Source organism: Vicugna pacos, chromosome 24 (genome assembly GCF_048564905.1).
Source record: "Vicugna pacos chromosome 24, VicPac4, whole genome shotgun sequence".
NCBI classification, from domain to species: Eukaryota; Metazoa; Chordata; class Mammalia; order Artiodactyla; family Camelidae; genus Vicugna; species Vicugna pacos.
The window spans coordinates 4,955,181-4,979,462 of record NC_133010.1 but is presented as its reverse complement, the minus strand read 5'-3'; the positions used below and the strand labels follow the sequence as shown (position 1 = coordinate 4,979,462).

The following is a 24,282-nucleotide window of genomic DNA, read 5'->3' as shown; positions in this document are numbered from 1 at the left end:
AAAATTTACCTTAGTGCATTCTTAGAATATAACCAACACTCTCTTCTTTGCTACTTGATGAGATGAGTGCTGTTTTTGAGAGTTCCCATCATTTCCATTACATAAGCAGATTTAACTCTGATGCATTGTTTTCTTTTTCTTTACTTCATATATATCATGGCAATGGTTAATTTTCCTTTAAATAAGTTTCAAAATTTACTATGTGTAGCTTCTGAGTATAATGTAGGAGGCTACAATTAATGATAAATGTGTTAAATAGGAAACATATGGTCAAAATAGGTGAAAGAACAGGCAATTTCAACAGGGAAAAGGATTCTACTAAAAAAATAATTAAATGAGGAAGAGTGCCCCAGTCTCATCCTTCCACAGAGAACAACTAGACAGTTATCCATGAATAAAAATAGCTCTGGGAAAGCTAAGTCCACTTTAAACATTTCAGCAATAAAACAGAACAAAAAAACATGAAAATGACTCTACACAATGGGTAAAGAGCACAGTTTGATTTTGCCTGTACTTGTGGGGCATCAGTTGAAGGGAATCCTGGCAGAGGAGGAGTGTTTGGGAAGAGGCTCTGCTCCAGAAAGCAGCTGGCCAATAGAAGCGGGAAGAGTGAGAGCATCACAGGGCAGCCTGGCCCGGTCCTCGCCCCCTCTGGCTCTAGCTTCCGACTGCAGTGAGCAAGCAGAACAGAGGCAGATTGGAAGATGCCCGGTGCCTCACTCCCAAAGCTGGGAGAGACAGGCAGGGGTTGGAAGGGATGCCAGAGAATGGTGACAAGGAGAATGTGAAACAGGGGGCAGGGGCTAATGAGGGGGTTGGTGTTGGGGGTTTTGGCCTTGAGTCTGTGACGGTTGGGAAGAGGATGACTCATGGAGAGTGCCAGGCCCATGCTGTATTACCCTCACCCCCCTTGGCACAGCCTCCTGTCATTTTCATAGTCGGTGTTGAGAGTGCCAGGACTCTGCAGACATCAACCCCGCCCTCCTCTCCCATGCACTGGCTGTTCCTTTGCCCTAGATCTGGGCAGAGGACATGGGTACCTGCATCTGGGACCCCAGCTGATACCATCCTCCATATGCTCTTGTTCTAGACCCTTGTTGCTCACAGTCTGACTTCAGTATCTACTGCGGTTGAAGCTCAGCTCCACCTGCCTTTGGTAGAGACAGACACTAGCTACATACATAACCAGAGAATGACTCTTGAACTTTGAAATCTTTTTCTGCCCACCTCTGCTTACAGTTTCCCACCCGGATTACTTTCTCTTAGAATGGATGAACGCAACTCTGTAATTCTTTTCTCCACTCATTTCTCTGTTCTTTGGAGGTCTCCTTCAGAGTTAGCTTTAATTAGCGATCTCCAAGCTGACTGGCTGGGCTAAGCATTAGGGCTGGAAGCTGCCGAGTTGTTAGGGTTGGGTGAGGACTGAGGGAGGACATGGTGTGAGCGGAGAAGGCTTCTCATACTGGGAAATCTGGCTGGGCTTCAAGAGGGGGCCGTTGGTGGTGTGACCAAGTTCCAAATGTTGACATGAAGCCCACGCTCAAAAAAAAGGGGCCCTCAAGACAGTCTGAATGGCTCCCTGTGGGAAGTGACCTCCCAGTCCTTCTCCCCAAGGCACAGGGGGTTTTCCCTCGGATCCTCCAAGACCACAGTGGTCAAGCCACTTCTCGAAGGACTCCCCTCGATCACATTTCTATTCCTTCTCTCCCAGCCACTCCCAGAGTTCGAACTTTGGCTATGGCCAGAATTCAAGAGGCCACAGAAGGACTCTAGTGCTGGAGAGGTAGGGGGGATGAGAAAGTCCTGAAGCTGTGTGTGTTGAGGAGGAAGAGGCAGGCCCTGGGACGTATGCTCCAAGGCTCTGCTGCCAGATGAGGTGGAGGGAGAAGTAAACCCTGCAGTGTGTTCTGAAAGTGTTTGCTCCTAAGCTAGACACAGCAGCTGGAAAATGTGTCATCTGGGGGAGATGGAAAATAGGGGCTCTGGAGGGAGGGGAAGAGGGACAAAGGGGCTGGAGAAACCTCGGCTTCCACTCAGACAAGGGGCAAAGTCTTTGCTGGGTCCGGACATATATCAGTTTTTTAAATGTTTTACAGGTGCAGAGGAAGTTGCAAAAAGGGTACATTCCCTTGTGCCCTTCCCCCAGCTCCCCCAGTGGTGACACCATCTGTAACTGTGGCATGGTATCAGAACCAGGTTGCTGACGCAGGTACAATTCTGTTAACTAGCCTACAAGCTTTATTCCATTTCCCCCAGTGTTTTATATGCATTCATTTGTGTATGTGTGCACCTGTGTGCATAGTTCTATGCAATTTTATTTCCCATATAGGTTTGAATAACCACCACCAAAGTCAAGATACAGAACTCTTCATCCCCATGAAGGAACTCCCTGTGCTATCTTTGTATATTAACCCCCTCTGCATCCCTGTCCCCTCGCAAGCAGCAATCTGTTCCTCTTCTCTCCAGTTCTGTCATTTTGACAGTGTTACAGGAGTGGAATCACACGGTATCAGCATTTGTTTTAATTGAATGAATTTCCAAACTCCAGACTCAAATACAAAAGTTCTCTGGCAGGTTATTTATTCTAATATCGTGCTGCCTCCATTATCTGGATTCCTCCAGCTTCTTCATTCTCCTCCTTGACCTCCAGTGTTCCTTTCCATTCCAACAACCTGGTCTCACTTCCCCCTTAGGGAAAACCTACATGTCTAAATGTACCAGGCTGGTCTGGGACTCCTGCACGCTCCCCGCCCTCCCTCTCCCCACTATTTATAGCCAGGCTGATTTTGGGCGGCCTCTCTCTCTCCTTTCCTGCTCCTTCCTCCTGTGGCGGGCGAGGTGACTTCTCAAATATTTGGGCAGAGGAGGTCAGAAGCAGATTCTTGGCATCTGATTTCAGGCTCAGATTGAGCAGGAGCTGGTGGAGTGGAGTTGGAGGGAGGCAGAAGCTGCAGATGCAGACAGAGAAGAAGGCAGCTGGGGCTCTGAAGGCATTTTGAGCCCGGTTGGATGTTTGGGCTGAGAGTCCAGAGTTTGGGGTTCTATCCTGATTTCGCTCCTCTGCATTCTCGTATCAGCTCTTCTGTGTTGTCTGGGCTCTGAGATAGTAAAGGGATGGAGAGGGCGTATCTGGATGATGATAAAAGTAGGATCTCGGGGTCAGCCTGCTGTATTACCTTGATAGCCCCTTTGTAGAGGTGTGCCAGTCCCCTGGAGGTCTGCAGGGGGAGTGTTGCAAAAATGGAGACCCAAACCTTCAAATGTATAGTAACTTACCCAGGGCAAGGACTGTCCCAGGGCCAGCAGAGTGAGAGCCTGTTTGTTTGTTTGTCTGTTATTTTAGTATAATTGTGGGCAAAGAAGTAAGAGAGTCAAACGGAATACGGAAAGAAGAATTAGGGAAAACACGTATGGGAGCTTTTAAGAAGGGGAGGGAAAAGAGAGAATCTTAAGAATATGAGAGTGTTTGAGGGGTAGAGAATACATTAGAGACATTGAGAAATAGTCTAGAAAGATTCCAAGTGACAGAGACGAGACAGGGGACAAAGATGGAGCTGGGGATGAGACAAAACCAGAGAGTGAGAGAGAGAAGGGAAAGATGGACAGATGGATATACTCAAGACCAACACCTGGTAAGGAAGAGAACTAGGAAGGGGAGGAGGGAGCAAGTGAGGTTCCAGTTGTGCCAAATTATTTCCTATCTCCCTTCTCGGCCCCATGTCTGGATTGGAGTTACAAATAGCAGAGTTGGAAAAAGTCCTCTCTCCCTTTGCCTTTGTCTCAGCCTGGGGGGTGGGGGGAGGAGACGCAAAGGGACAGGCCTGCCGGTCCCTGTGGACATCCCTGGAAAGCCCCAGCCAGCCCCTGCCCATGCCGGCCCAGGACTCTGCCCTCTCCAATCCCTTCCCCTTTTGAGAGTGGGAAATGTACCCTGGGAAGGGTCTGGAAGCTGGAGGCACCCTTCCCTGTCCTCTGTCTCTAGGGTCCAATCTCTCATCTTCCCCCTTCTTTGACAGCCCCTCCTCCCCCCGACTTAATTTCCTCTTCCTGGATCAGTCTTTTCCTTGTTTTCTCCTTTCATTCTGCCCTTGTTGATCGAAGTCTTGCCCTTCTTTCTCCATCTCTTTTCTCTTTGTGTTTTCTTTCTTGTTGCCTCCTTTGCTCCCCTCTCCAGGCCTGCTCAGTTTTACTCTTTTCGTGCCTGTCTTTTCCTCTGTTCCCCTGAAGCCTCTCAACGTGGTTAGCACAGCTGTTGCCACCCACTGCCGGGCTCTGACGCGTGGATGGAATGGGATGGGAGAGGGTGTGACTCGAACAGCAGAAGAGGTGCTCTGTGTGTCCATGGGGAGAAGGGAGCATTAAGGCACCACACGGGACTCAGGCCCGAGACCACCACCCTTTCATCACCTCTCTTTTCTGTCTGCATCTCTCTTCCCACACTGGCCTTTAGCCTCATCCGCTTCTCATCTCTCTCCTCTCCCTTTCTCTTTTTTGGCCCCTTTCTATCCAAATTTCTACGCTCCCCTCCACCCCCCGCCTCTTGCACCACTCCCAGGCTTGAGCAAGAGTGGGAGGAAGGGGAGACCGCTGACGCTGACGGGGGGGGGGGGCGGTGCCGGAGCTGAGGTGGAGCTGGGGGGCGTGGGGAGCGAGGTCCCACCCGGAGCTGCCGTTCTGGGCATCCCTCAAAGACTCCCGACGGCCTCCACCTGCCGAGGCACCAAAGGGCGGGGCGACGGCTGGGGGAAGGGGGGCGAGGGCGGCACTTGTGGGAACGGAGGCGGGAGCCCGAGTGGACACCTGGCTGCTGCTGCTGCTGCTGCTGCTGCTGATGCTGATGCTGCTGCTGCTGCAGGCGTCTTGCCAGTGCTGGGGCGGCGGAGTGGCAGGAGAGGGGTGATGAGGCGATAGATTGGGAGACCCCCCTGAAGGACTAGCGAGACTCGGAGACCAGAGACTCATCCTGGAGCACGTGGGGCCCTGGGCGAGAGTGTGCGGGACTCGCCCCATGGCCGGGACTCCGGGCCGCGATCCTTGGGCGGGCTCCTGGGATTTGTTGCCTTCTCGGCTCCCTGCTCGCCGGACTGCTCTCCTCGGGGGCTGTAGCCTTCAATCTGGACGTGATGGGCGCCCTGCGCAAGGAGGGCGAGCGGGGGAGCCCCTCTTCGGCTACTCTGTGGCTCTGCGCGGGCAGTTGCAGCCCCGAGTCCAGAGCTGGTAAGTCACCGCAACCCGCCCAGAATACCCGTGCCCGAGCCACAGTCACCCCACCCCCCTGCCCCATCTCTCAATCTTCCAACCCCACCAAGACTCAGACTGACCACAGGTATCCGATACCCCAGCCTGGAGCTTTGTCTCGTCTGTCTTGGGTCTGAGACCCAGGGTCTTGCTTTGGGGATGGGTTTGAGAGCAAGGTTCTTGTCTTGGCCAGAAGCCACCTCCTTTTGCCTTTCACCCCACTTGCATCCTTGTTCCAGTCCCAGGGCCTGTGGCGCCCCTCCTTCAGGGGACTGAACTCCCCTAGGGAGGGAGATTGAGCATTTTGCCTCTGCTTAGGGCAGAAGAGCGAAAGGACAGAGGTAGAACGTGCCATGGGAGGGATGGAAGGTAGACTCCATAAATACCTTCTTGCCAGAGTAGTGCCATGGGGTGGGATGAGAGCAGCAGCACACTGGGAGGCCAGGGGAGACCTGCTGCTTCTGTGGCTCAAGACCACGGGGAAGGCTGGGCGGAGAGGCTCGGAAGACCTGGGGGCGGGGGTGGTCTGGCAGTCTGCACTAGGTGGTTTGGTGATCGAGAGTGGCAGAGAACAGAGCCCCCCAAAGCTGTAGCAGCAGCAGCAGCAGCAGCAGCAGTGAGGGGGACCCAGGAAGGATGCTGGCCAGGCGGTTCCCTCTTCTCCTCCTCAGGAAATTTCCAGTTCCAGGAATCTCAGCAGTAGGGGAAGGCGGGGAGGAGTGAGGGGCAGAGGACAATTCTGGTTAGTTTCTGATCAGTTTGGGACCTGAGGGAGGACACAGTTGTGTGTGGGGCCTGTGACTGTCATGCTTCTTGTGCAGTTGGCTCCTGCTCTGGTGTACCATTTGAAAAAGAGGCAGGAAGGGGAAGAAAGCTTCCCACCCCTTCCCGCCGCGGGCAGGGGGCTTTTCTCTCCTAGGCCAGACCCTAAGCCACACTAAGTGTCCATTACTGGGATCAGTGCTACCCACTGGGACTCTCTTCTCCCCACTGCTGTTGCCCTGGGGGCAGAGGGTAGGGACCAGAGCTCATTTCCCTTGCCTTGTTCAGGGAGGGGGGGCTAGCTCTGATCTTTCTTCTTCCATTACCTTTGTCATTAGGGAGCAGGGTCAGTGGTCCCCCAAACTTTGGGAGTGATAGAAAGCTACTGACTTCATCTCTTCTTCAGCCTTCTCTCTGCTTCCTCCCTCATCTGTCTCCCTCCCTTTCCCGGACTCCCCGCATCTGCCAGAGTTCCAGGCCTGGAGTCCTTTTTAGGACATGCTGAACTCTCTGAGCTATTTCCAGGCAAATTCTAGGTTATTTTTAATAGCTTGATCTCTTGTCATTTCCCCTTCATCTCTGAAGGTGGCCCCTGATTCTGTCTCCCAGAGCCAAGCTTGGGGCATTCCCAGAGGGGCCTGACCCCCTCACCCTGCTCTTGCTCCAGCAGGGGGCACTCCGCTATCTGGTGGCACATGAGAGGCCAGGTACCTTGCTAAGCCCCCGGGCTTTGGAGTTGCAATTCACTTGCCCCAGAATTTGCTGATTGAAAACCTTACCTATTTTGATGTCTTTCGATCTGGCCCCGAGATGAGACTTTGAAGTTTAACCTTCTTTGCACTGTGGTTTCAGCCTCGTTTATTTCCATCAACTATAAAATGGAGATGAACAATAGTACGACCATATAGAGTTGCTGTGGGCATTGAAAGAGTTCTTAATATATGGAGAATGCTGGGAATAGCACAGGCCTGTAGTGGGCGCTATGACAGTGCTGGTACTTTTATTCTTGTGTAGTGATCCACGGAGCTGGAGAGTAGCTTTAGTGCCTTGCAGTGAGCCCTGATCACCCCCCTCGCCATGGGCTGAGCCAACCTTCCAGGCCGAGCACCCCTCCCAGAGGGGCACCGAGACTGAAAGTCAGAGAGGATTCAGTATCAAACTCCCTGTGAAGTTCGACAGCCCCGTGGCTTATGGACCCCGTAACAGGATGTAGACTTGCGTTACACTTTTCAATTGTTTTGTGGCTGTATCCAGGGCTATATACTCTTTTGCTTAATTCAGTTAGAGTCGGTTTTCAATATATAGTCTTTTTTAATTTAAAGTCTTATTTTTATACTTAAAGTGCTCTATAATTTTAAACTGGATTTTACTAAATGCTAGTATCCAGTTTGTTCTGTGTGATTCCCCAACTGACATTATCAAGCACGGGACCACTTTTATATCAAAATGGAAATTTCTCATTAAAAAAAAAAGAATATTCACAGCAGCACAATTTGTAGTAGCAGAAACATAGAAACACCTCAAATATCCATCCGTAAAGCAGCATGATAACTGTGGGGTAGTCACACAATGGAGTGTCACATAGCAACTGTCACCACACAACAGTTATGAAGGAATCTTAGCAATACCATTATTATCTTAGCAATCTTACCATTATTCAGTGATAAAAAGTAGACAGCCAAAGACTACAAGTGGCATTTATATTCTTTTAAATATAAACAACTAGGATATATATGTGTAATATACGTAATATATACACTTTGAAGGAATACCTAAAGGTGCAATAAAACAATATGTAAAGGAAAGCAACAAGATAATGGACATCAAATTCAGGATTACAGCTGCCTTGGGTAGGGAGTGGCAGGGGATATATTGGGGGAATCATGAAGTGTGTTGTCAAGTTCTAGCTTTTGTTTAGAGGAGGTATTCTGGGTACTTACTGCCTTATTAAAAGTAATTAATAAACTAAACAAAAGCAGACTATACAGCGACCAGTCATGAGACTATGTCATGAACTGTGATTAATCTGCTTCAGCGTATACGAAGTCTAAGAAAGACAAAGAGAAAAAAATGCATCTACATCGGCAATAAGCAAAACAAAAACAAAAACATGAGATTTTAGTTACAATAGCAAGAAAAACTATAAAGAAGCTAGGAATCAACCTAAGCTGGAGAAAAAAAAATTAACACTATTGAAGGACATAAAGGAAAACTTTATGAAATAATAAGAACTTGAGCACAACATAAAACATTAAAGAGAACGCAAAGTTTATATATGATAAAGATGATGCTACAAATCAGGGGAAAGAGAACTGTTTAATAGATGGGGTGATTTCACTAGTTGGAGAAAAGGTTGGATCTTGTGTTAGTCTGCTTGAGCTGCCATAACAAATACCACAGATTAGGAGCCCTAAACCATAGAAACTTATTTTCTCACAGTTCTGGAGGCTAGAAGTCCAAGATCGAGGTGCCAGCAGGGTTGGTTTCTGGTGAGAGCTCTCTCCTTGGACAGCAGATGGTCGTCTTCTCACTATATCCTCCCATGGTCTTCCTACTGTGCTCACGTAGGCACATCGGGGTGGGGTGGGGGCTGGGCAATGAGGAGAGAGGAGAGAAAAAGAGAGTGCACATGCTCTGGTGTCTCCCTTTTCTTAAAAAGACAGCAGTGCTATCAGATTACTGCCCCACCCTATGACCTCATTTATCTTAAGTAGCTCCATAACACCCCTATCTCCAAATGTAGTCACAATGGGGGTTAAGGCTTCAATAGATGAATTTTAGGGGCACTGAACTTTTTATCATGTACAAAGAATAAATCTCTATTTGTTTAACCCACGTGTTAGTTAGGGTCCAGCTGCAGAGAACAGAAATAAATCTGGCTACTTTAAATGGACGAGCAGGCTCTAGGTGCAGGAACAACTCCCCACTTGGAGAGGCACATGAGCCCTGCCTGTGATCAGGAAAACAGCAGTCAGTACTTCAGGAAGCTGATGATTCAGGAAGCTGCTCACCAGAACCCCCCTGCATCTGTCACAATCTGTGACAGCAAAACGCATGTTCCATGCTACTTAGCTGTATTCCAAATTTATGCCTCACACAAAAGCGAAACCTAAATGACAGAGTCCTAGCTCACAAGACTCTGGGAGGTGCTATTTCAGCTCTCCAGCTCACAACCCAAGGCACTTCCGACTGATACACTGCACGGAAAGCAACAAGCACAGATACCCAAAGCAGCCCTGAGTGAAAAGAACAAACATAATGAGCTCTGTAGCACAGTCTAAGGTGTTAGTCAAAACATAACACAAATCACTACCTTTTTTCACTGAAATGTATTTTTTCAAGGATATATATGTCAACTGGTAAAGCAAAGGAGGAGCATGGGCTGTGGGGATCAGGGAAGAATGAGATAAACCAAATAAAGTAAAAACAAGAGAGACATCGTGATATAAACAGAAGAATATGATGGGCTCCATTTTGTACACCAGAGGTCCAACACCAATTCATTAAATTTAATATTTAATATTAATTTAATAGTTTATTATTAATGTAAGAATTTATTATTAATTTAACAAGTATAAATACATGGTTTAATTTAAATAATCAAATTAATTTTAATATTGATACAATTTTAGTATTTCACATCTAATTTATCACACCAAAACTAATCCGTTAAACTTAATATAACGTTTTTACCCCTAATTAAAGTAGTTCTTTATGTTTTAATTTCCCCAAAACCTCAAAAAAAATAGGTCCAGGAGACCCCTGGAACTCCCACTCCCCAGTCCCAGCCCCAGTTTAGTGAGATGTCTGCCCTCGCATCCTCTCCCGCCACCACCTCCTCACCAAGCCCCACTCCACCAGAGGAGGAAGGGCTAAGTTCGGAAACCTCGGAACCCCTCCTACTTCGAAGGGCCTGTTTCTGGGGAAGTCGGTCTCTCCAGAAGGCGGAAGGTGAGTGCGTGGGTGGGGAGGAGGGTCTTTCTCTTAGAGTCGCCTCCGCGGGGGAGGAGCCGCCGACTCGGGCCCCGCCCACTCTGGGGCGGGTCTTGGTTGGCTCCGCTCGGAGAGCACCTACCCCGCCCGGCCCCCATCCCCAACTGACCCGGCTTGATCCAGCTCAGCCCCGAGGTGTTTGAGGCAGCCATCTGTTACCTGCGTTGCTTCCTGGGGCGGGATAGTCCCCCTCGCGACGCTCCAGAGACCTGGGGAGTGTGCTGCCAGGAGTCTGGGGGATCCTGTGGGCTCCAGGCTGGGCCCCAGCAATGACCACTTCCTAGGGATCCTCCCAACCCCGGGTAAGGTCCCCTGGGAAAGAGAAGACCCTCCCATGCCTCCTTGGACCTCACTAGGTTCCTCACTCACAGTGAATGACTTCTGTCGTCTTCGGGCTCTTGTCACTCAGCCTCCTGGCGTGGGCCTTGTCCTCTCTCCCAGGTGGATGGGACAGGACACCCTGGCTGAAGGAGGCTCTCCCCAGGGCAAGGTGGGCGATTTGCAGAGGCCGGGACTTGTCTTGGGATCGAGAGAGACAGTGGTGCCCTCATTCTGTGTTATAGAGGCCAACTTCTCGTCCCCAGGATGGAAGAGGAGGAGTTGCCATTGCAGAAGGGAGGCCTGGACACATCTGAGGCTTTGTCCTGCCCTGACAATGAGACCCCTGCCCCAGGCTGCACGCTGGGGGCCCTGTACTGGGCCTGTGTCCGCAATGACCCTGCCCAGCTCCAAGCCATGCTGGACGATGGAGTCTCCCCAGAGGAGGCCACCCAGGTGGACGGCAATTGGGGGGTGAGCTACCCTGGGCGCTTCTTGGGGCAGCAGGGCCACCTCTGTGTCCTCACCACACCACACTCCTCCTGAGAGTTTCAGGTTGACACCCACTACCTGCGTCCTCAAAAGGAAGGGAGAGGGTGGGACTGGGGTTTCACAGGGGCTGGGGCATCTCTGGGACAGATGTGGGTTTAGAGGGCACATGGCCCCCATGGAGCTCCTGGAGGAAAACACAGGGGCTGAGCTCCCCCAGACAGGCCTCATGGTTGTGTGCTACCAAGGCTTCCAGAGTGTGGTGGCCCTACTCAGCCGCTGTCCTTTCCTGGATGTGAACCAGCAGGACGAAGAAGGGGACACAGCCTTCATGCTGGCTGCCCAAGCAGGTGTGAGGCTGCTGGCCCCACCCTCTGCCTTTACCCTCCTCCAGACCCAGCCACAGCCCCACACTCTTTGCACCCATGTTCTCCTTCCCCAGACACGGCCATTTTGGGTGGAGGGTGGGTTTGTGGCTTCATCATTCCTTTCCTGAGTAACCAAGCCCTGCCTTTCGTGCCTTGCAGGCCATGTGCCTCTGGTGAGTCTTCTGATCAACTACTACGCGGGCCTGGACCTGGAGCGCCGGGACCAGCGGGGACTAATAGGAATGCGTGGCTGCCCTCCTCATGGCAGGTGCTTGGGGCCTGGACTAGGATGCGTGGCCTGCAGTTCCTCCACCATGCCCCTCCACCAGACACTAAGTCAGCTATCGTAGTTGCAGTGAGGAGAGAGGTGGAGACGGAGCATTAATCTAGGCTGATCTGGAGGAGGAAAGTGTGCTGGGGCTTCTCACAAGCAACAAAGTTGATAGCTGTATTTACATTGTGAATGACGGTCCCAGAAAAGAAAGCGCGGGAGGATGGATAACCTAGACCAGCTGAGAAACTAATGCAAAAAAGGCTTGTATGTGGAACCAAACTCTCAGGTTCTTGTCCTGGCTCTGCCACCAGCTCAGTGACCCTGGGCAAACGGTTTCCTTCTCTGGGCCTCACCAGTGTAGTGAGGGTGTTGGCCTTCTCTGGGCTGCTTTCCAAGTCTGACAAGCTAGGGTGCCAGGGATGCAGTGGTGTGTAGTTGAGACGTGTGGCCATACGGAGTTGTTCTGGGGTGAAGTCCACACTGCCTGTAGCATCTAGGTCCCTCATTACTCCCTGGGGGGATGCTGCCCTGTGACGGTCACTCTAGAGGACCCCAGCCTCCAGCTTTTCCATTTCCCATCCCATCAGACTGGGTTTGGGGTGAAAGAGAGGAAGCTCCACACCCCCTCTTTTGTCTCAGAGTGACTGCCACCCCCACCCCCACCAGGATTAGGGGGCTATGGTGATGAAGAGAAAAACCAGGAGTGGGAACCAGCAGGGCCCCCCTCCACCTGCCCCAGAGGCTGCAGCTCGGGCCACCCCCCACCCCATCCTGGGTAACTCACACACAGCCCCTCTGGTCAGTTCCTTGGTTCTGGAGGCCTCTATTCTGCTCCAGATTTGGAGACCTGCAGTCGGCCTCTCTGAAGTCTTTTTCCCTCTCTGGACTCCAATTTCCTCATCAATCGTAAACCAGAGGTTGGGGTCTGGGACTGGTACTGTCCCTGGGCTGCAGTCACTGAGGGCTCCTAGATTCCAGCTGCAACAGGATGGGACTCTGTGGTTTTGAATCTAACCTAAATTAGTCCTGCTGCTAAAGAATATGCCCTTCTGCAAGTCACCATTCCCTGTCCCATCCCATGTCACCCCTGTGGCCCCCCCATCCAGGTGCTGACCTGACCACGGTGGATCCTGTCCAGGGCAAGACTGCCCTGGGGTGGGCATTTCTGACCAACAGCTTTGACACAGTGCAAAGGATCCGGCAGCTGCTGCGGCGGCCCCAAGTGGAGCAGCTCAGCCAGGATTATCAGCCTGAGTGGCCTGCTTTGCCCGGGCTCGTGGCCCAGGCCCAAGCTCAGGGCCCCCATCTCTCCTTGAGCGACTGCAGGCCACCTTGAGCCTCCCCTTTGTCCAGTCTCCTCAGGAGGGGGGTGTCCTGGACCACCTTGTGACCATCACAGCCAGCCTGGCCAGTCCCTTCCTCACTACTGCCTGCCACACCCTGTGCCCTGACCAGCCACCTGCACTGGGCACCCGAAGCAAGTCTGTGCCAGAGCTGCTAGGCACTGCCCCACCCCCTCCCCCAGGACCCCAACCCCCGCAGGAAATCCCTGGGCCTCGGGTCTTTGTCCCCTACCAGGGCCCTCAGGGTGTGTTGAGCATGTGCCCTCAGTGGCTCCAGCCCAGGGATAGTACCAGCCCCGGGCCCCAACCCCCCAAGATCCTCCTCTCCAAGGCCCTCTCATCTTTCATGCAGTGGAAGCCAGAGCCCAGGTCTTCAGGGAATCGAAGGCTGGCCCTTCCTCTCTGGAGATACCAGGGGCTCAGGATGGAGAGGAGGAGGCAGGAGGAGGCTGGATTGGCACAGAGCCAGGGGAAGATGAGCTAGGGTGGGCTGGGAGCAGGTAATCAGGCCCCTCCCTTAGGCTCCTTTGTCCTCTAGAGCCCCTTCTACCTTCCCATCCACCTCTTTCTAAGTGACTCTATTCTCAACCTGTGTACAAGGTTATTCATACAGCATCATCTGCAGCAATAAGAGTGGAAACAACCTAAGTGTCCATCAATAGGGGATTGGCCAAATTGATTTTGAGTGTAAATATTGCACACCCATATGATGTATTCTATACAGTGGCAAAATGAGAGTAAGGAAGCTTTTTATGTTCTGATATGAAACCAAGTTCAAAATATATTAAGTGAAAAAAAACAAAGGTGTGGAACAGTGTGTATGGCATGCTACTATTTGTCAAAGTAAAATTTGCACCAAGATGAACTTGACTGATAGAAATATGTAGTGAGTATCAAGATTCATTTAGCTGCTTAATGAGTAACCCAGTAGGATGGATCAGAGGAAGAAATGAAGGACTATTATTGACATTCAGGGGAAAAAAGAATGCTCGAATAAGACTGCAAAGTTAGATACACAAAGATTAATTCCTACCTGGCAGTAAAATCATAATTTTTTTTCCTATCAGACAAGCAATTTGCTATCAATCTTCTACAGATTAACCTCTTAACTTTATAGAGTCAAGGCATTAATAAATAGTAAATAATAAATCAAACAAAGTTACTTCCCCTAGATGACCCATAGGTGGGGTTATTAGCCAGTGATCTAAAATACTTTGGAAAGGGCATTTAGTAATTTTTTTCTGTGCCTTACTTACAAGTTTTGGATATTTTTCTGAACATATTTGTGGCTTGTTTATTTGTAATAATAAAAGCAACCACTTCCAATGTGCTTACTATATACATTAATACATTTAACACTCCCAGTAATCCTATGAGGATTTTATCTTTGAGGACATAGGGCACAGAGAGGGTAAGGAATTGTCCAGGGTCACACAGCTAGAAACTGGCAGAGATCATGACTGACAGCTGGCCATTCAGTTGTGGAGGCCAGACTCTTTAACAACAAACCATGTTGCCTCACTGGAATCTTCCTGGAAAGAAATACAGCGTTTTGGGGGGGAAGAAGACTGAGCAGCTAATCAAGGGTGGAAGGGAGAATCTTTCACTGAGTATCTTTTTGAAATTTTAGACCTTTTAAAAAAATAAACAGTTTTAGATTTACAGAAAAGTCGTGAAGACGCGCAGAGAGTTCCCGTATACCCCCCAGCCAGTGTCCTATTTCGTTACCATGAGTGTAGTGCACTTGTCACAATTAATGAACCAATATTAATATGTTACTATTAATAAAATCCGTTCTTGATTCAGGTTTCCTTAGCTTTTCTCTAATGTCCTTTTTCTGTCTAGAATTCCTTCCAGGATACCACATTACATTTAGTCATCATGTTCCCATAGATTTCTCTTGACTGTGACAGTTTCTCAGATTTTGCTTGTTTCTAATGACCTTGACAGTTTTGGGGAGTGTTGGTCAGATATTTTGTAGACTGTCCCTCAGTTGGGATTTGTCTGATGTGTACTCATGATTAGACTGGGGTTATGGGTTTTGGGGAGGAAGACCGCAGAGGCGATATGCCATTCTCTTCCCATGATATCCAGGGCACATACTATGAACATGACTTGATCACCTGGCTGAGGTAGTGTTTGTCAGGTTTCTCCACTGCCATGTTACCCTTTTCCCCCCTTTCTATGTTATACTCTTCAGAAGGCAGTCATTCTATGAAGCCCACATTTAAGGAGTGAGGAATTACATTCCATCTCCTCGGGGTGAAATATCTACATCAATTATTTGGAATTTGTCCACACAGAATGTTTCAACTTTTTAGTCATGTATTACCAAATTTTGAAAAACTTAAAAACAAATCTGCTGTGTCCATCAAAAGACGAATGGATAAAGAAGATGTGATACATATATACATAATGTATACACATATGTGTGTGTGTGTGTGTATGTATATATATACACACACACACACAGGAATACTACTCAGCCATAAAAAGAATGAAAATTTTCCATATGCAGCAATATGCATGAACTTTGAGCGTTTTATGCTAAGTGAAATAAGTCAGACAGAGAAAGGTAGATACTGTCTGACGTCACTTATTTGTGGAATCTTAAAAAATACAACAGACTAGTGAATATAACAAAAAGAAACAGACACACAGACAAAAGAGAACAAACTAGTGGTTACCAGTGGGGAGAGGGAAGAGGGGAGGGACAAGATAGGGACAGGGGATTAACTACTATGTATAAAATAAGCTACTATGTACAAAATGAATAAGCTACAAGGATATATTGTACAACACAGGGAATGTAGCCAATACTCTATAATAACTTTAAATGGAATACAACCTTTAAAATTGTGATTTACTATGTTGTACAACTGAAACTGAAATACAATATTATAATGAGCTATACTTCTATTAAAAATTAATTAATTAAAAAAATCTGTTCTTTGAGTAGGGGAACTCACTCTCTCCTCTCTCCTCTCTTCTCTCTTCTCTCTTCTCTCTTCTCTCTCTTCTCTCTCTCTTCTCTCTCTCTCTCTCTTCTCTCTCTCCTCTCTCTCTCTCTCTCTCTTCTCTCTCTCTCCTCTCTCTCTCTCTCTCTCTCTCTCTCTCTGTCTCTGTCTCTGTCTCTCTCGCGCACGCGCATCTGAGCCTCACGTCTCCTCAAGGCTCTCATACGTGGAGCGGGTATAATAAAAACATGTCACCTAGGGCCATTGCGAGAATCAGATCAGTCGAGATAATACAGCACTCAGCACCACACCTGACCTTAATATTGTCATTATGCTGTTTAACCCTCTTTAACCCTCACAACCGTCCTGTCTTAACAGTTGAGAAGAACTGGGGCTCTGAAGGTTAAGCGACTCGCCCAAGGTCACCAGCTGGTAAGTGGCTGAGTGGTGCTTGGAGTTCAGGCCTGTGGGACTCTGAGGCCTGGGTCCTCCCGCTGCTGCACTTGGCCCTGCCCACAGCCTGGGCTCCCTGGTTCTCTGAGCTTCTCCTTCTCACTTCCAACCAGCTTGAGTTTTACAAGGCGGGGGGCAGAGGCGTGACCGGGGCCTCCTCAGGGCCGGAGAACAATCCCTCTGTGGCCCTCTTCTTCCCCGCTCGCTGGCATTCTGTGGATCTGGGCGGGGAGGCTCCTTAGGGCAGGCATTAGTGCCTGGGCAGCCGGTCAGACGACATTTCCCAGCAGAGGGAGCCTCTCCACCTTGGAGACAAGCCACCCCTCCATCCCTGGCCGTCTCCAGGGTGGTTAGAGTCCTAGGCCAACCCATTTCTCTCTAACCCTCTAACAGCTCCTGACATCCTCTCAGGCCACCAGAGAGGAAAGAGGCCCACGTGGGCTGCTGGGCCTGTACCGCCCTGAGTCCGCCTCTCCTCTCGCATCCCAGCTTCTCCAGCCCAGCTCCTGAGGCTTCCAGACTGAATCCCTGTCAGCAGAGGCCAAGGAACCCCGGACAATGCCTCAGGATGTGAAGAACACAGGCCGCATCGAAGCTGTCCTGCTGCGGCTGACAGACCTGGGTTTGAATCCCGGCCCTGCCTCTTACCATTCTTGTGGCTAGGTCCTCTCCCAGCCTCGGTCTCCTCATTTGTAACGTCAAAAGGTGATAACATACAATCGCTACTTCCCAGGGCTGTTGTGTGGCCAGAACAGTAGGAGGCGTGCGAGGCACTGAGCGCGGCCTGGCACATGGTCACGCCCGGCAAACAGCAGCTTCTGTTACTGCGCTGGGCGGCGACAGGTAAGGAAATGGCTGAGGGGGCCGTTCCGTGGACGAGGCCAGCGGACGTGTCCTTGGAACCCCATGCCCTCTCCTGTGATTCTAGGATACTGTTCTGGGGGCCCCCTGAAGTGAAAACACACACTTACTCAAGACATCCTTCTCAGAGCCGCTTCTGCACAGCTCTTCACCCCAAACCCAGGTACCTCCCCAGCCCACCCCCTCATTGCCAGAGCACTGACGGCCAGCCATCCTGCTCCCCGTGTATGTGTGTGTGTGTATCCCCCCGACCCCGACCCTGGCATACAGGGGATCCTCCAGAGGCGGCTGCAAGGCTGGCTGTCCTGATGCACGCTCGGTTGTCAGCCAGGCTGTGGGGACTCCAGATGAGTGCCTTCCTCACTCCTGCAAGGGCAGAAGCCATGTCTGTCTCCCTAGCCCCTGGCTCTGTGCCGGACCCGCACAGGCTCAATACGTGTGTATAGAAAAGAACTGAGTTCAGGCTCCACCAAGGTCTGGGATGCTCAGACCTTTATCATCTCCCTCCTGTTTTCAGGGGCTGCCCTGGTTCCAGGAGTGGCAGTTTCCCTGGTTATTCCAAGTCATGGCCTACGAGACCCACAGTGGGTTAAGAGAAGGCAAAGGAGTACCTATATGTGGAGAGGACAGAAAGACAAGTGGGGGGTTCATTGGTTTGTGTCTCATTTTTTCCCAAACTGAGGCACTTGAACAGGATTCCCTCCACTCCAGCAGTTGCACTTTCCAAATGATTGAGTATCTGTATATCTTCCACCACACCAAGCACCAGGCCAGCCGGGCCCCTCCCCTCTTTCCCCTCCGTCCCTCAGTCCATCCCTCGTCCTGACCTCTGAAGCCTTTCTCCTGTCAGATTTCAGCAGGCTACACTGAGAAACCCATCTGACCAGGGCTCCCACAGAGATTCAGACCTGTCTCTGCCTCCTCAGAGGGACCATGGCTTCCTGTGGTTAAGGAAGATGCCACATCCAAAGGGAGGACTTGAAGGCAAGGCTTGGAGTTGGATGGACTGTGCAACATCACTCATAGTCACACAGGCAATGTCGCCTGCAGACACACGGTCAGCCAGGGGTCCACAGGGGCCTGCAGGCTCACGGGCACAGGCGTGCACACAGGCCCATTGGCCCCCAAACTCCTAGTTGCATACAGAGAAGCCATACACACAAGCACATGTAAAAACACTTCATAACACAGGTACACAAACACACAGACTCATAAAGGGAAAAATAAAGATAGAGTGTCCCCACTCCCCTCCTCCGTCCCCTCCTCCTATCCCCTCTGCCCCCAACACTTTGCAGTCCCCTGGCCAGCTGGCTCCATCATTGCCTGTGTGACTGTGGCCATGGCGGCAGTCTGTCTAGCCATCTGGATAGGAGTGAGGGGGTGGAGGGAGGGCCAAGCCTGACCCTCGAGTCCTCCTTACAGACCTAAGCATTTTCCTCAACTGTGAAAAGCCATGATCCCTCTCAGGGGAAGGAGAGGGGTGGGTAGTCCAAGCCCAAATCTGGCTTTGTGCTTATTTCCTCCAGACCAGCCTTGAATAACCCCCATCCCCTAGTTCCTACCTCTGTGCCAGTGATCTGCCCTGGGAAGCAGGGGGCAGAGGCCTGCGGAAGAGAGGGTCTTAGAGACAAGAGCTCACTGAGAGCCCTCAGTCCCAGGCCCTCCAGTGCTGGGAAGGGCAGAACCTGGGCATGGATACTGGAGGGGTAGGAAAGGGGCAGGATTTGTGGCATTTCCCCTTCAGCTGGAAACAAAGGCAGATTCCTGTGCCCAGGTCCAGCAATCTGGTCCCACCCACCCGAGGGGCAGGAGCTGAAGGAAATCCTGCTGGCCTCTGGCCTCACCCAGCCCCTCAGCCCCTCTTTCAAACAATCTGTCTCCCAGCTAGGGCCACTACCTGCTCTCAAATCCTGGGGACCCCTCTCTTTGTCAAAATACTAAGCCCTCTCCATTGGGGGTAGTTCCTTTAACCCCTCAGACTCTCTCCGAGGTAGCATGGGTGTCCTCAGCAAGACCCAAGAGTCTGCCAGGCCCCTATCCCCTTGCCGGGCAACTCTGCCCACCCTCACCCCAGCAAACTCAGGCGCTGCTTGTCTTTAGAGTGGGCAAAAGTCTTGATGCCTCTAGAAGTCCTGTGCCATCCAAAATGCTCAGCCAGACCCTCAAGGCATCTCCGTGCCCTGAGTTTCAACTGAACATCCCCCCAGACAAGATCATTCACCTTGGCTACTTGGCACACCTTCCTTGATTGCCGCAGGACTGCAACTCTAGGGGAGACTGGGGGTGCCACTCTTCTTAGTGAGGAGTCGAGATACTATGTGATAACTTGCAGAACAGGAACTAAAGGCATATTATTTAAATTTACAAAAGAATAATATATGATCATCAATTTAGAAGGGAGAGAATCTTAACGACCTAAATTCTGAAGCTTTTAAATCTAGAGATAGCAGAAAGGCAAATAGCGCATGGGAGCACTTACACGTGGCATCCGAAAACAAGAAACTGAGAGTAGAAAAATGGTTGAGGGGAAGAAATAGGGCGAGGTCAGGAAAGTGTACAAACTTTCAGCTGTAAGGTGAATAAGGCCTGAGGATCGACTGTGTAACCTGGTGGCTATGAAACCAAGTCCCCCTAAAGTCGATGCCCTTGCAGAGTTTATACCTAAGCTCTCTATCCAAAATTTTATTCCCTTTCTTGTCCCCTCTGACCTCAATCCTGTACTAACTGAACACTAGTCAACCAGAGTCAGATGACTAAAGTTCTGTTGTTTTTAACATCGTTAATGACAAAATTGCTATTATAAATATCATTAACATACAAACTCAGGTTGTTTGTCCAGGGTGAGATGAGCTAACCAACCCCCAGGCCGTGGACCAACGAGCCAGAGAATCATAAACCAGACACATCTTGACTCCCAAACTATGATTAAGAAGTGTCACAACACGATGATTAATCCCAGCCCCTTGATTCTTCCCCTTTAAAAAGCCCCTAACTCAAAGGCCAAGTGAGAGTGGAGCTGAGCTTGTCTCTCACTCCCTTGGTTAGCACTTTGCAACCAATTCCTACTTTGCTGCAGACTCCTGCGGGCGGAGTTTGGCTTTCTGCACCGTGGGCACAGCAACCCTACGTTCAGTTACTCTAGTTGAGAGCCCTGTATTGTATAAATCAAAGTAGCTAAGAGAGTAGAACTTAAATTTTGCTCACTAAAAAGCTCACACACAAAAAAGATAAATATGTGAGGTGATGGATGTGTCAATTAACTAGATGGGAAGAATCCTTTAATGTATATGCATATCAAATCATCGCGATGTACACTTTAAATATCTTACCATTGTGTTTGTCAGTTATACCTCAATAAAGCTGAAAAACCTAGAGACAGAACTGTAAACAGCTTATTTAGAGTTCTTAAAGTAAATGTCAGAGAAACAAATAGCTTCGGGGAGGTTGGCCTCAGCAAGAGGGTCTGGGGGTGGGTATAGTTCCTTCTCGTTATGAACTCTTCTGCAGAATTTCATCTCTTAATTTACCCTGTGCTTATTTGGGATTTCTTGAGTTGTTTCCTGGATGGCTGCCTCAGACCTCAAAGTCTTCTACAGTGGCTATACTTTGATCTGTACAACACCCCCTCGGAAAGCTATTTGCAGAAGAGGTGACATTTAGTACTCATCTCTGAACAGGTAAGGAAATTGAGGCCCCTGCCACACAGCCAAGCCTCTGCTCTCCTGACTCCCGGTTCATGCTCTTTCTCCTGCCCCATATCTCGGCCTCCCCCTCTCATACCCAGACAGCTGTGTGGGTTTTACAGCCGGAAGAGGATGCTCACAGATATTTTGCTTTTATTCAGAGAATGTGGTAGAGACGGAATTCTCAGCCCCTTCTTAAAGGTATGGGAGCAGAGGCTCACACATAGGGGCTCCAACTCTGAGCCTGGGCTCTCCTCCACTGCTGGGGCCAGTTTGATGGAGAAGGGTCAGAGCCTTGAGGAGGCCTGTGGGGAGGGGCAATTCAGAGGCTGCGGAATTGCTAGGGAGGAGATGGTGCTGGGGCAGCTTCTTAACAGAGCCCAGGCCCCCGAGGCACTGTCTACACCCAGACGCCTGCCCTGGCATGCCATCCCTTTCTTAAAAGTTTCTCTCCTGAGATGAGTCATCCTCAGGGCCCCTGGTGGGCAAGGAGTGGGCAAACCCATCTAGGGGACATCCTGGAGGGGCTGGAGAGGAAGAGGAAGGTGATTCAGTGGCCCAAAGTCTGGCTCCTGTCTGCCAGCCTCTTCCTGGGGTGCTGGGCAGAGCTCTGGCGGCCCCCACCCTCCCGAAACCCTAGCCCTGGCCAAACTGTCTTTTCACTTGAGCTGTGGTGTCAGGGCCTGGGACCAGGTGGTTTCCTGAATCTTAGAGCCAAAGAAGATAATATAACGCTGGGAAGAACCTTTGGAAATATCTAGTCTAAGCCAGGTCTGGAACCGAGGCCCCAGGCCCCCTGGTTTACAGCTCTTCTCGCGACTCTGTTGTGCCCCTGGCCTGAGCAGAGGAGACCAAAGAGGACGCTTCCTCTCCCTGCACCCACAAAGCTGAGACTCTCTCTTCTGAGTTGAATAAATGGATAAATAGAATTCACAAGGCTCTGCCCCATTTCTCCCCTAAAGGAGACCCACAGTTCTTCCTCCTCGGATACCCTGTTCCTGTTTTCATATCTCTCAAATCTGAAAAATCCCTAGGTTGTCTGATCGAAATCTCCCGCTCTCCAACATAAGTGGAGCAAAGCCCACCTCACCCTCTGCTAATCCCCCGGCCTTGATTTTCATTCCTACTCATCCTGGTACAGAACTGACTACATAATTTGTGGGGCCCAGTGCAAAAATGAAAATGCAAGGCCCTGTATTCAGACATTATTAAGAATTCCAAGATGGTGACAGTAGAACATTAAACTAAGTGTCTGCACAGGTTGGGCACCCACAAAGTCAGCCCTGCCCTGCTGTCAAGAGTGATGCTTGAACTGAATACTCATAGCTGGTCCTGAAAAGCCAAGTTGTCCAGTCCCCTGCCTTCGTGCCGGACCTGTGTCACCTGCCTTCCATGGGTGAGAATTACCTAGAGGTTTCATCCCACATACCCTGCCTAGGATCTCCAGGCCTCTGCTTCACACACCACTGGGAAATCCTTCTGAATGTTTAAATCTGTATCTTAGCCCTTTAATAAATTGGGAGATTGAGATTAGCAGATCTTAACTACTATTTATAAAATAAACAACAAGTTCATATTGTATAGCACAGGGAACTATATTCAATATCTTGTAGTAACCTATAATGAGAATGAATGTATGTATGTATATGCATGACTGAAATATTATGCTGTACACCAGAAATGGACACAACATTGTAAGCTGGCTACACGTCAATAAAAAATAAAAATAAAATAAATAAATCTTAGTCCTTTAGGCCTCTTGTTCTGTCCTAACTGAATGTGGGGAACAGCTGGTCCTTTTGAGTAATTAATTCTTGTAGACTTGGACACAGTCTGTAATTCCTTTTCCCTTTCCTCATTGGGCTGAGTCTCCAGTGCTTTCTGCCACTGTGTGTCCCTCCTCTGATGCTTTCCACAGGTTCTCTGTGCGTTATAGAACGTACAGGGTCCACAAGAAGCCCCAAAGAGCACCAGTCAGGGTTCACAGGGCTCCGTGCACTGGAGAGGTGGGGAAACTCCAGCCCTGAGAAAGAGCCCACCCGCCATCGGGCTCTGCCTTCCTCCTTCAAACCCTGCTCTCCTAGTATCTGCTACATGAATCATTCCCAGGTAAAGTCCCCCATCCTCACTGACTTTCCCCAGCGACTCTCAGCTCTTGTCCATTTCAATGTTTCTGTTCTCAGTGTGCATTTTGCAATGAATGCTTCCCTTGGGAAAGCCCCCATGTCCATCTTCCAGGACAGAGATCCAAGGACTGGGATTGGGAAGAGTTTATCAGAAGCCATAGCAAGTCAGCGGGGAGAGTGGGTATGAAAGATGGACACACAGCCACATTCCCAGTTCTGCAGCTAATAGAGTGCCGAAGTGGCCACTATCAACTGAAAGAGCAGATACTGTAATCCCGTAGTACTTCCTATTGGCTGCAGGACACAGTTCTGTCCTGACACTGAAATTTGGGTGTGCCTTAGTTCTGGAATTCACAATACTCACAAGTTGTGAAGCAGCTGCTGGTGGGGGCTGGGGAGGGTTTCAGCAGAGGAAGTGAGGTCAGTCAACAATTGAGCCTTTAGTCATTGTCTCCCCCAGCCTCTATTCCTGTCAAAGGGGGATGTCCTGGCCCATCTTAGAGCATCCCCATACTAGAGCAAGACACTTTAGAAGTCTGTTTCTGCTTTTAACATCCGCATCTTTCCACTTGGCTCTGAGGCCATCAGCTTCCCAGCCTTTCCATTTACGAATTTAATTAAACACTTTCACGGAGCGCATCTCCTGTGCCAGACTCAGCCAGCTCGCATCTTTGCTATGAACTGAGATAAGCATCATGTCCCTTCATTCTCCCAATAACCCTGAGGCTGGCACTACTTCATTTGTCCATTTAGTAGAGAGGGGACTGAGGCACAGAGAAGTGTCACTTGTCTAGGGTTACGCAACTAGTCTGAATTCCCAGACTTCAAAGTCTTTGTGGATAACCTGAAGGCTAGAGATAAAGCAGAGTCCTGCCTTCAGGGTGCTCACAGTGGTTAGAGCAAAGCAAGACGATGCTGTCAGTGCTCCCATCCCACACGAGGGCATCAGGAGGAAGAACTTGTTTCTGTCTGGGGGAGAAGCCGTTTTGCTCCCCTCCCCAACTCGCCTTGTTTGGCTTGTCCTAGCAGTGTCCCAAGGGAGGCTCCGGGTCCCCATCTCTAAAGCTCCATCCGGTGGGGTGAGGGGCCGGCTTGGAAGAAGGCAGTATCCGAGGCAGTTTCCAGCCTCTCCCTCCATTCTGGACGCCCACGGTGGAGAGAGACGTCCCTGTCATTGAGCTATGCTCAGATTGTCACCGCTGACCCAGAGATGCCCCATCTGGGCCTGTTTACCCTGCACTGAGCGCTGAGCAGAGAGAAGCTGAGGAAGAGGGGAGGGACAAGAGGGGGTGAAGGGGCGGGAGGGAGGAGGCTGAAGGATTTGGACCAAGTGGGGAGTCCCCAAGGGAGGAGGGGAGAGGGCGGAGCCAAAATATTTCAGTCCTTGCCAGCCCAGCTCTGCTCTTGATGCTGAGCA

At 50.1% G+C, this 24,282-nt stretch overlaps 1 protein-coding gene and 1 pseudogene across 3 annotated transcripts; both read left to right on the top strand.

Moving 5' to 3' along the window:
* The first annotated feature begins 634 nt into the window (after positions 1 to 634).
* LOC140688975 (uncharacterized) lies at positions 635 to 20,549 on the top strand. Of its 3 annotated transcripts, XM_072948965.1 has the most exons (9): positions 635 to 1,783; positions 2,097 to 2,209; positions 2,330 to 2,506; positions 4,856 to 5,217; positions 9,750 to 9,951; positions 10,557 to 10,785; positions 11,328 to 11,436; positions 16,121 to 16,174; positions 16,589 to 20,549. In XM_072948965.1, exons 5-9 carry the CDS (start codon positions 9,804 to 9,806, stop codon positions 16,703 to 16,705), a joined length of 657 nt encoding a protein of 218 aa, XP_072805066.1. In that variant the 5' UTR covers positions 635 to 1,783; positions 2,097 to 2,209; positions 2,330 to 2,506; positions 4,856 to 5,217; positions 9,750 to 9,803; the 3' UTR covers positions 16,706 to 20,549. The 3 variants fall into 3 exon arrangements, with proteins under 3 accessions (XP_072805066.1, XP_072805065.1, XP_072805067.1); XM_072948964.1 differs by lacking the exon at positions 4,856 to 5,217 and having other exon boundaries at positions 635 to 2,209; XM_072948966.1 differs by lacking the exons at positions 2,330 to 2,506; positions 4,856 to 5,217 and having other exon boundaries at positions 635 to 2,209.
* On the top strand, positions 11,456 to 15,461 carry LOC140688974 (photoreceptor ankyrin repeat protein-like; annotated as a pseudogene).
* Positions 20,550 to 24,282: the final 3,733 nt, after the last annotated feature.